Source organism: Egretta garzetta, unplaced genomic scaffold, assembly GCF_000687185.1.
Source record: "Egretta garzetta isolate BGI_Z169 unplaced genomic scaffold, ASM68718v1 scaffold177, whole genome shotgun sequence".
NCBI classification, from domain to species: domain Eukaryota; kingdom Metazoa; phylum Chordata; class Aves; order Pelecaniformes; family Ardeidae; genus Egretta; species Egretta garzetta.
Window position 1 is genome coordinate 503,121 of NW_009260338.1, and position 11,564 is coordinate 514,684.

Consider the following 11,564-nt stretch of genomic DNA (forward strand, 5'->3'; position numbering starts at 1 on the left):
ATAAGGAAGAAATTTTTTACGATGAGGGTGGTGAAATACTGGAAGGGGTTGCCCAGGGAGGTAGTGGAGGCCTCCTCCCTGGAAACATTCAAGGCCAGGTTGGACGGGGCTCTGAGCAACCTGATCTGGTTAAGGGTGTCCCTGCTCCCTGCAGGGGGGGTGGACTAGATGACTTCTAGGGGTCCCTTCCAACCCAAAACATTCTATGATTCTGTGATACTTGAGAGATACTGCAATACTTGTACCCACATCGTTTATTTTGGTGGAGAAGGAACACTCTAATTTGTATTCCTTCTTCATTATTTCTTATTTTTGAAGACTAGAACATGTGTTTGATGCCTCACAATAAAGCAAAGGCACAGGCTGGGCTAAAAAGTTTCCATTTTGTTTCTCGTGGTGTCCTCAGTTGGTGGTTGCACAATGAACAGCAGTGCTGACCTGAGAAGACCCTCGGTCCAGCTGTTTGCTCCCAACTCTCCCATAGCTCTTTCTGCAGAGGCACCACGGCTTGGACCTTCCAAAATGTAACCACAGCTGCCTGCTTCAGGGAGGTGAGGGAGGGGAGACTTAAGGATGATTCTCAACAGGCTGTTTTTCGTGAGAAATGAACAGCTTAATTGGTGTGTTTATCTATCAGTTTCTAAATTGTTACCCTTTGTTGCCTCTCTCTTTTTTACCTTTTGCCTATGGATGCCAGAATGTCTGTAATGTCTTTAGAGTCGGGTTTCTGAGCAAGAAGAAAAGGAATTTGGCCCTAAAAGAACTCAGTGACAAAAGAAAAGAAAATAACCACAAATTAGAGTGTTTGTGTCTGTAGAAGACAGGAGCGATAATTAGTGTTCAGATCATTTGATGGTTCATAAAAGAACTTGTACCTGAGAATTGGTGGCAAAATGTAAATTATAGTGATTAACTTTTACAGCGGAGCTTCTGGCTGGGTTTTATTTTTCTTCTCCACCCCCATTCCCAAAGTCCTTCCTGATGATTGTGCAGATTTCTCATAGCATCCCAGGAGAGTTGCATTATGTAGGCCAGTAATTATACAGAATCATTATAGCTGAATGTCATTAAATGAAGCCATATGTGCTGATGGCATGAATTCCCTAGGAAAAAAGCAAAATCCAACTTTCATTTCCACCTAAACTATAAGGTTTCTAATGGTCCTCTTACCAATACTAGCAGGAAAATCATGGCTATTTCTTATCAAGTATCTTTTTCATTACTTCTAATAATTTTAAGATACTTAAAATATTATTTAATGATTGTAGAATACTTTTATGAATGGCTTGTCTGCAACTCTTGCAAATTGCTATGTAGTATTTGAATTTTTCCTTAATTTCATCCTTGATGTCCCAATAATTGAGGTGGAAGGTTGGGGACCAAGAATGGCTATTGCTGTGTCCTGAGAATATGAGGACTGAACTTCTTCCAGATATAATCCAGCTGGCCCAGGTGTCTCTTACAGTGTGAGGAATCCTCTGCATGCGTCTTGGTGTCGAATACTCTATAACTTCCCATCACTACTGTAGAATTCTTGCTCCAGTTTAGTTTTTCTGTAGTTTATCCAAAGCCTTTTGCTCTCCAGATATGCTCTCAGCTGAGAAGTGTGTGTCTCTATCTGTCAGCATCCCATTGACCTGCTTGTGTGTGCTTGTCAGGTGAAAAGCTTGAGTCACATCCAGAGTTCTGTACATAGTTCCTGAAGCAGAGTATCCTCCCAAAACACTATCGTGTAAAACCACAGCTCAAACTCTGCAATATACCTCAAAGGTGTATTTTAAACCGTATGCTAATTTTCTTGCTTATTTGCCAAGCTGCTTTTGGCATCTGTTATGTGATACATATTATAATAAATATTAAAGTAATAAGACTTAAATACACAATGTGCATATACTATATATATAAAATATTACCTTGATTTTATTATATATACATATGCATTTTATATATAAATTTTATGTAGAGCTTACTGAACATAATTTTTTTCCCTCTTTGCCTCATAATATTGAGGATCAACACTACCAGCCTATCTGGGAGTTGTTACTGGTTGTTATCAAGAAATGTTTTCTCACAGCTAGCACTTCCTTGAGAACTGCCTGATGGATGAAAGAATTCTGAAACGTGTTCAGAATTTCTTTTTATCTACACTGAAGCAAAAGACTTCTCCACTTACTGAGTGTATTTAGAAGGGGGTAAAAATGGAGGAAAAAAAGGCCCCATACATTTTCTTTAAAGGTGTGCATCTTTCCCAGATCTTGGCGCTTTAATTTTGCTATGGTGATGCCTCACAGGTGAGCTGGTTTACTCGGCTTGTGTAGGAGTTTTCTTTTGGTATTGAAAAAGAAGAGAGAAGGGGGAATGAAGAGAAATTTGCTGCCTCTCCCCCTAGCTCTTATTTTTCTCTGTTTTCTTGTTATAAATTATGTTTACTTATATCTGTTACAAATACGAAGGTTGTTATGTGCAGTGCCAAATATACGGGCTTGGTGGACAGGAAAATCTCTTCCTGTGTTTTCCCAACCTGACATCTTTTATAAAGGCCTTTCAAATGTAGAGATGGAGGGAAGAAAAAAAAGAATTGTGAAGCAAAATCTGTAGTATTGTCATTTGATTTGCATACATCTGGGGAGATGCATCTTGCCCCTGATGTGAGGGACTTCACTGCCATCCCCACCTACATTAGATGGAAGCATGGGCTGCAGCAGCCAGCGGTGTTTGAGGTGGGAAGACAGCAGCCCACTCAGGCGCCTTGTTAAATCCACAGCACTTAGCTGCTGGGACTCGTGGTGCTTAATTTGAGCCCTATGAAAATGAGACATAGTTGAAGGTGATTTTTTAGACTCTGTCTGTAGTCGGTGGAGAGAGAGGAGAAACTCCCAAGCATTAATTCTCCCTGCCTGTGTGAGACACCTAATTTAAGATGAGGAGAATCGCCTCCTAAGGGTATTGCTCCTTTGACTACAGCAGGAGCCAGACAAGTGGCATAGATTAGATAACTGAACTCTGTAAGGCTAAATCTAGGTGAGATTATTTTCCCAGGTGGCAACATAAATTTAACCTTAAATTCTTTTTTCTGTTTCAGTAAGAGAGATGTAAAAATGCATTGTTTTATCAAGATATGAAAAGAGTGGTGATGAATTTTCTATTAAGCTAAGAACGAAGAGATTATTCAAGATACTTTATTCAGCCTTCCAGCTAATTTTTATTTCTCAGTCAGAAACTGTTCTTTACCGTGGCGCCATCTGTTTCAGATTCCTTACTTGCAGTGTTGGATCCAGGGATGAAAATGTGGCTAAGTTGTGTAGAGAGCTGATAGAAAACTGGTCTCCAAATATATAATGCTATTTCAGTACTAAGGCTGTGCACAAAGTTCTCCTGTAATTGTACATAAAAATATCTGATCTTCTAAGGTTGTTACAGTAAATATTGTCTTAAGCCCCAGTGCTCCTGATACGATGTCAGTTGCATCAGATTTGAATATGAGCATAACTAAAGAGTAGCTCCCATCTAAAGCCCCCCTCTTTCTTCCAACAGTAACCTGCAGCTGGTCATCCCAGCTCTTTTTCCTGTCTAGGCAAATTGTGATGTATGTTAGAGACCTGCTCAAACTTCTTAATTTAGGAAGTTTTTTTGCCGTCAGTAACTGCTTTTCAGGCAAAATCCAGGAAGCCCTTTTTTTTGGAAGATGTATGGGTTTCTTCTTTGGTTTGTTGTGGGGTCTTGAAGAGATGTTTCCTGTCGCTTAAGTTCCTTCAAAGTGTGTTTTCTTCCACAGCCAGGAATTCCAGCAAGAAATTGGAATTGGGATCTTTTTTGCTAATTCAGCTACAATCTCTTGTATTCCTTTTAAGCTGCCTAATGATGGTGAACCCTAGATTGCCCATTTGTGAAGGGGAACGAGGAGAGGGAGGATGGTATATTGCATCTTTAGAGGCTGCTTACAAAATTTTTCACTACTGTGTGAGATGTTTTTAATGAAACGTTGGTGGAAGGCTCTGGTTTTGCTGCTCTACCCGCTGTTGATAAGAGTAACATCTTGTGCCCAGAGTTCTGCTTTAAAGATAGTTAAACAAGGTGCATATATACACGTTTGAAGCAAATTTTGTCTTTATTGTGTTTTTCTCCTAGTACCATGAGCTCACGACACTCTGCCAGCCCAGTTGTTTTCACCAGTGCCAGAAGCTCACCTAAAGAAGAGCTTCATTCTGCTACTTCTCCCCAGCTCGCACCTTCTTTCTCCTCCTCCTCTTCCACCTCATCTGGTCCTAGGACTTTCTACCCTCGCCAGGGTGCTACTAGCAAGTATCTTATTGGATGGAAAAAGCCAGAAGGGACAATAAACTCAGTGGGGTTTATGGATTCAAGAAAGTAAGACTGCCTTTTGGTTCTCTTGTTACTTACTTTAATTGTAAAGAAGCATTGAGATCTGTGACACTTCACTGTATGGAAGAGCTCGAAGACTATTTAATAGACTGCTTAGTCTTCTGTAGAACTTAATCTCTAATCTAAAGTGCTGCAGTTAGGCTTAAATATTTGATAGTTGGCTAATCTAATTCACTGCTAAGTTGTAAAAGATTTTTTTTTATATCATTTTGAGAGAGCTGTATGCATTTCAGTCCTATTAAAGCTTATATTTCCTTGGGACTTCTTAAAGGTGACTCAAAAAATGCTATTTGAGCAAATATTTAAAACCCTCTTAACACAGAGCCTGAGTTCTTCCTTAAGCCTCTCGTCCACGTAGTAGGACCATGCGTGCTGTGCATTAGCTCTGTGGTACTCCACGTTGCCTTGTTAAGATTGCTGCCAGTATCCAGTCTAACTGGCGTAAAGCAAGCCAAGATCTCTAGGAGTTCACAATATGCAGCCATCTCTTTTGGAAGAGAAATTGAGAAACAACTTGCTCGTGAAAATATCGTTCCTTTAAGTCTAGCATGACTTTGAAAGGAAGTGATTCAGAAAGCTTTCACTTCAGAAAGTGATTCAGAGTCATTTATTCAACCCGTCCTGACTTTTATTGGGTCAAGCACGGTATCCCTAGATGATGGTGAGAACTGGCTGCCAAAAGGAGATGGTGAAACTCTGTAAAAACCGCATTATAAAAAGCCAGTTAAAAGATTAAAGAAACTTAGTGATTTGCTGCTTTAGGGCTCATTTAAGACGTTTATATTTTTTAATTTTGTACAGAATATACTTTATTTTAATAGATTCAGTCCCTTATTGGGAAAATGTATTACAATAACCTTTGAATGTATTGCTAGTTGATTTAACAAGTTTATTGCTTCAGCAGGTATTCATTAAGATGAGGGTCTGCTGTATTAGCAAAACTTCCCTGCTCCATGTCCCCTACCTAGGTTTTTTTCTCTGAAAATCTTGAGGGTGCTATAATTCTTGTTTCATTCATGCCTCCTGCCCCAGGGCTTTGAGACCTGAATGTGTCTGTTCCATTTCATTTAAGACGTCACCAGAGTGATGGCAATGAAATGGCTCACCCTCGGCTGCGTGCTTCAGCGAGAGATCTACGAGCATCACCGAAACGAGTATCCAAGTCCACCGTTGAAGAAGAGCTGAAGAAATTGATAGATCTTGATAGCCCAACACCTGAATCTCAGAAGAATTTTAAGGTATGTTAAAGAGAGAGCATGTCATCTGGCTGTCTCTTGTCACAGTTAAGTGAAATCTGAGAATACCTGAAGAGCAACACACAGGTCCTCTTCTAATCCAAGTCATAGTTGAGTTGTTACAATATAGAAATGTGTAATGTTGCACTTTATAAGAATTTGATGATTGAGTTCATTGCTGCCTACGCATATCAGCTAATACAGAAAATGCATCACAATTTGGAAAAGGATGAAGGCTGTGAAGCTTTAAGATTCCTGTGCAGAAAATGCTGAGTGCTTTCAAAGCAGTCAAGGCTGAAGCATTCATTCATACAGAGCTTACTTCGTTGGACTTTGCATTGGACTCAAGAGTTTCTCAGATAGCATCTTTTCTTATTCTCACCCATAAAAGGAAAATAAAACGCAAGGCATTCCCTGAATTCTCATCACGGACAAGAAGTCGTCTGTCACAGATTTATCTACTAGAGAAACACCTTTGGGGAACAGTTTCATTGTTACAGCCACTGCAACATTATTACAGTTTTGTGTGCAAATTTAGAGAGGCAAGTATACCAAATTGCAAAGAACATTTAGGACTGCTGGCTCATGGAAAATCCTCTCGTGGTGTCCTGTGTGTTTGAATTGTTCTCCAACTGCACCACTAGACAGTGACTTGTTGACAGTATTGAAACTCCTTGCAGAAAGCATGCTTTTATGCTTCTCTAATCCTGTTGCTGCCACAAGGACCAAGAATGCACCCTAAATTTCAGCAAATATTTATACAGAATAAATAGTTAGAAAAGTTTCCCGGTGTGTTTCAAAACTTCTATAACACAAAAGTGCATATATTAATTTTAAAAATCCATCGTTTTGAAGAGAATGTCTTGATTTCTGCAGTCTCCATGTACAATCAGTGCTTAACAGCTCAGGCTCATCACCTAGAGCCTAAACGGTTTCCACAGCAACCATGCAGAAGAGTGCGCTGCAACTTCTTTCTTTGCTTGTAAAAACCCAGAGTGGCTTATTAAAACTTGTAAGTGCTAGGTTCCCCACACAGATTATTTCAGGTGTTACCTCTGAGGCTGGAGGAAAAAAAATCTTGCCGATGACAAGATATCTTTTTCTTAGGTTTGTGGTAGTTCTGAGGGGAGTGGGACATGGGCGATGCGAGTGTCTCGTGTTGGTTGATTTGAGCCACGGGGATTGTTCTTGTTCCAAGAAATTCCGTTCTGTTGAAAGAAGTGACCTGAAGACCATGCAAAGTGTGTATGTTCCCAAGCTTGTTGTTGTTGTTCTGCTTTGGGGTTAGTGAATCAGTTCTTACCCTGATCTTTATTTCCTGGTTACTGTAGCAAGTATGTTAACTCAGGTTACACTTTTGATAAATTTCAGGAAGTTACTAGCATTCTATCACACCAATAAATTAAATCTTTTCCATTTGAAAAGTAACTGTCATTTCTGCCCACTGCATGATTTATATTTCATCTTCGAAAAAAAGTTGCTCTTATGGCATAAAAATGTTTTGGCAGTTATAAAATAGAAGAAGAATGATCACGCCCTTCATCAGTTCAACTGCACAAAGACCAAAAATCCTCCTCCTTTCTGTCTGTTGGCTGCCAAAGGCTTTTTTTGTTAGTAGAACTTGTTCTAGGCTCTGGTTTTGTGTCTCATACATCTTTTTATCACCTTCCCAGCCTTTCTTATCTCCTTACCTACTCCTTATGCATTGTATCTTCTCAGACAGGTCACCCTTCTTTTTCTCTTCCCTCTGCTCTATTACCAGAAGACAATTCCTACCGGTATTGCCTCTGTTTCGACTCCATCAGGTGCTCATGTCTGTGCAACCTTTTAGTCTTTAAGCTCTGATATTAACTGGTGGTTCCAGCTCCTAATTCTTCAGCATTAAGTGGCCCTTATGACCCTCAAGGAAACACTGCAGCTTTTTCTTTTCCTCTACCACTTCAGGACAAGTGCTGGGAGATTTCATTGGATTGTAGTGTGAACCTGCTGATTGAGCTTTTAATTTTCAGAATAAAAAAGCAGCTTGATCCTCAGTGTAACACAGTGACAACTGTGTACCAGAAGTTGTGATTTCTGTAGCATTAACTGTATATGCAAGGTTCGCACTGTGATGGGCATGTCTTGAGGCAGGCAATGCAGAAGGGAGAAGCTGATGTAATAGGAAGTTGCCACAGGACATGGCTTCTCTTGCCTTCCTCATCTTTTGACGATAGCAAGTTTTTGAAAGTAATCTTAATTGTTTCTGATCCTTAATCCATAAAAGCAAAAGCTGTAGCACTCTTTTAATTTTAAAATTTGTAATGTTTTGGGGGGGGCGGGGGGAACATTCTGTCAGATTGTCATCCACTGTACAGTACCAATAGTCCCTCCTCCACACTCTTCTCCCACCTTGTAGTGTGGGATTTTGATCACAGGAATAAAGTACCGTCTGTTTAAACAGGGTTTTTTTCCCCTTTTCTGAGGGGGGAGAGCTATTTTTCTGTGCAAATGAGCAACTCTTTATAATGTTTAACCACTCTTTCCGGAAATCATATTATCTCCTTTTTTGTTTAAACTTGCTGACAGAGCAAGTGAGGGTGGTGAGGTCTTCCTTTCTGTTCGCCATTTCTCCATGAAAGCCTGTGGACCAAATTTCAGCCAAACCGTAAAGACATTTTAGAGATAGTTATATCACTGCAGGTTTCATGAAAACCATTGTCTCTGCTGCTGGGAATGGTTATGGGTTCTTTGGTAGCAGCTCACTGGCACTGGCTGGAGAGTACGTAACTCCAGGCTAACCACAGCATTGCTTTCTCCTGTGTGGAGCATGGATGATGGTGGGGGTAAGACACACATTCTCTTACTCACGGGACTATTTATTTAACTTTGATTCAAATCCTTGTGAAGAATCAAACGGAGGTGGGCATCCCTAGTTGTTCAGTAATATGAGACTTCTAATTAGTTGGCATTTGCTGCTGCTCTGCCTGCAGGAAGGCAGCCTCCCCCAGGCACGAGGGAGAACTTCGGTTTATGCAGCACTCAGTCTGTTTCTGCAAACTTTATCTCTGCTACACATCAGCTCTAGAATCTGTGAGGGCTGCCTGAGATTTCCACTTCAGGAGATGTTTGAAAGGTTTTTAAAAGGTAGAATGTGAGATTGGCTAAAAAAGACCTATATATGTTATCTAGTTATAATCTCCCTCAAAGCAGATACCTTTAGATGTTTTTCCTGTCCACTCTGAAAAAATAGTATGTTAACACTTTGCTTTCTTATTTAAAAAAAAGAAGTTTTAAAAAATGGTTTCAACATAGACTTCAAAAGTGTCTTTATTGATTTTTTTTTTCTCATTTCTTTTTATTTGTTTTTATGAATGTATAGTCACACACTCTGTCCTGTCAGTCTCCCTTTCCCAGCACTCCTACCACAAGGCGTGCCTTGCAAAGGACTTTGTCAGATGAGAGTATTTACAGTGGTCAAAGGGACCACTTCTTCAACTCGCGGGCCTCGCTCTTGGACCAAGCCATGCCAAATGACGTCCTGTTCACCAGCACATACCCTTCTCTCCCAAAGTCGCTGCCATTACGGAGGCCATCATATACTTTGGGAATGAAATCACTGCATGGTAAGTGTATTTCCCATTTTTCTACTTTGAAAGGAATCCTTTGTGATCACGTTCAGGGAAAATGTTTGTCACAGCAATTAGTAATTCCATCTTGATTTTGCTAAAATGAGGAGAGTTAAGTCATGTGTCTGAAAATGTGAAATGGGATGGGAATTGGGCTTTTTTCCTCACTTCAGTGGGCATAACACTGCATGAGTGGTCATGCAGTTACCTTGCAGAGGGAGCACAAAAATTTGTTTTATCAGCTGTAAGTTTTCACCATTTCTTCCAGGAGTCATCTGGACCGGTTTGGACCAGTGGGCAAATAATGTATGACTGGTTATCTGCCAATGACAACTTCAGATGTCAGTTCCTTCAGTGTGGGATTATGGGAACAAAATACTATTAGGAAAATAATGGTATAGAAGTAAATAAATACTGTGGGACGTTTGGATGTACAACTACACCAGACACAGCTTTTATTGCACCAACTGTTTTTAAATTCACTGCCTTACCCTATTCATTTTACAGGACTTGAGTTACTTAATTTTAGTCACACATCAATAGCTAACAAGAGAAAGTTACTTGGGGAACTGCTGTCAAGAAGGCACTCAGCTTTCCCCCGTTAGTTTACTGAAAAGTCGCAGCAGGATTATCTGATAGGTTGTGTGTTGCTGCATGTGAATGTCTCCATTGGTGAGAAAGGGAGTTTTCACACGTTCCCGCTGTACCTCGTAACTAAATGTGTACTAAATGTGTTTTCCAGAAATAGAGCTAGATCTCACAGTGTAGGATTCTGCAATGTTTTCTGAAGAAGCACATATCTGCTCTAATTTATTCATGGTTTAATATGTTTCAAGAGGAAAATGCAAGGCTATCAATAGATTCAACTCACTATAGTGGGCCCTAAGCACGGTCTGTATTTAGATACTTAAGATACATTTGACAGTGAAGGCTGCTGAAGAAATCTATTTTAAATTCTTTTCATCTGTCTGTGATCACCAGGCATTAGTTTTCAGTGTTGAACCTGACATTTTCATGAGCTGTTGTTTCTGTATAACATGTTTCTTGCGTAAGAGTTAAGAAACTGAGCTCTCTTCACTTCTGCTTCTTATATGCACGAAAATAACTTTGCAGACTTGGTTGCACTTGCAACTGGCTGGTGGATTTGACTTCTGAGGGCTTGGGGTCAGAAGATAGATGATGCCGTCTGAGTAGAAGTAGAAAGCAGCACTTGATTGCATTTCGTTTAAATGTCTCTCTTTTCCAAAAAGAAAACCACAAAACCTTCTTTCACTGTCACGTTCTCTTCCATACCAAACCAATAGCTCCTCCTAGTAGGCTTTCTACATTTGTCAACAAAACAAGATTCCCCATTTTCTGTAAAATGTAGGCCTGCCTGATAAAAGAAGCAGCTATTTGAGTGACACAGGAATTGTCTCCCCTTGCCAATTGCCTTTGCTGATAGAAGGATTAAGTAGAGCTGGATATTTAATACCACAGGTATTTGTTGGCTTCCAGCTATTCAGAATTCTTTTAATTCAAAGATCTTAATAACAAAGAACAACCAAACACCTTCATTTGTTTTGAAGAGGGGAAAAAATGAACTAAAAATACCCTTATTTACTCATCTGTCTTAATTAACAAGCCAACTCACATTTTTAAAACAGGTAATTTTTCAATTTTTTTTTTTTCTTCTAATTCTGTGTGTCTTTTCACTAATTGTGAATATTTTCATGTTAAGAACTTCCCAAATAATTCTCCTCTTTTGGAGAGATCATACAAGAATCCTCAGTGTTAATATTGAGCTGAACTTCAGTTTGTAAAAAGTAAACACACACTGAGACAAAAAAAAAAGTTCAAGATTGTTGAGCAAAGAAGTGAATGTAGTGTGGCTCTTCTGGGCATTGTTTTCCAAGCAACAAGATTATTTATCTAAGGTTATTAGAAAGATATTTTGGTTTCTGGAGTTAGTAGTTACTACACTATTGGAAGAAAAAAACAAGGCAAAAATAAGCAACACAACTACTGGCGTTTTGTCTTCCAATGGGCTTGTGTTCTGCCCACCACGCTGTCTTTCTGTTCACTCTAGTCCAAATGGATTCTTCACTATACCCTTCTCTGCAGCTTCCTCCCAGGTGCCCAGTCCCGGTCCAAATGGATTCTTCACTATACCCTTCTTCTCTGCAGCTTCCTCCCAGGTGCCCAGTCCCATCTACATCTCTGGTGCTTCTAATACCATCTACAAATTTTTCAAAACTTTCTTTACATCCTGGCAAAGGGCGTGAGGAAGCAGGTTGTTACATGGTTTTTGATTGTCCAGCCAGTAAACTGAAATAAAGTAGATAATTATTGGTTCACAATT

At 39.7% G+C, this 11,564-nt stretch overlaps 1 protein-coding gene across 1 annotated transcript in view; it reads left to right on the forward strand.

Moving 5' to 3' along the window:
• Nucleotides 1-11,564, forward strand: part of SIPA1L1 (signal induced proliferation associated 1 like 1) — a 77,038-nt gene that overhangs the window by 60,493 nt on the left and 4,981 nt on the right. The window contains exons 14-16 of the mRNA XM_009642611.2: nucleotides 4,129-4,368; nucleotides 5,456-5,621; nucleotides 8,977-9,220. Of these exons, the coding sequence (XP_009640906.1) occupies nucleotides 4,129-4,368; nucleotides 5,456-5,621; nucleotides 8,977-9,220 (650 nt within the window). The remainder of the gene's footprint in view (nucleotides 1-4,128; nucleotides 4,369-5,455; nucleotides 5,622-8,976; nucleotides 9,221-11,564) is intronic.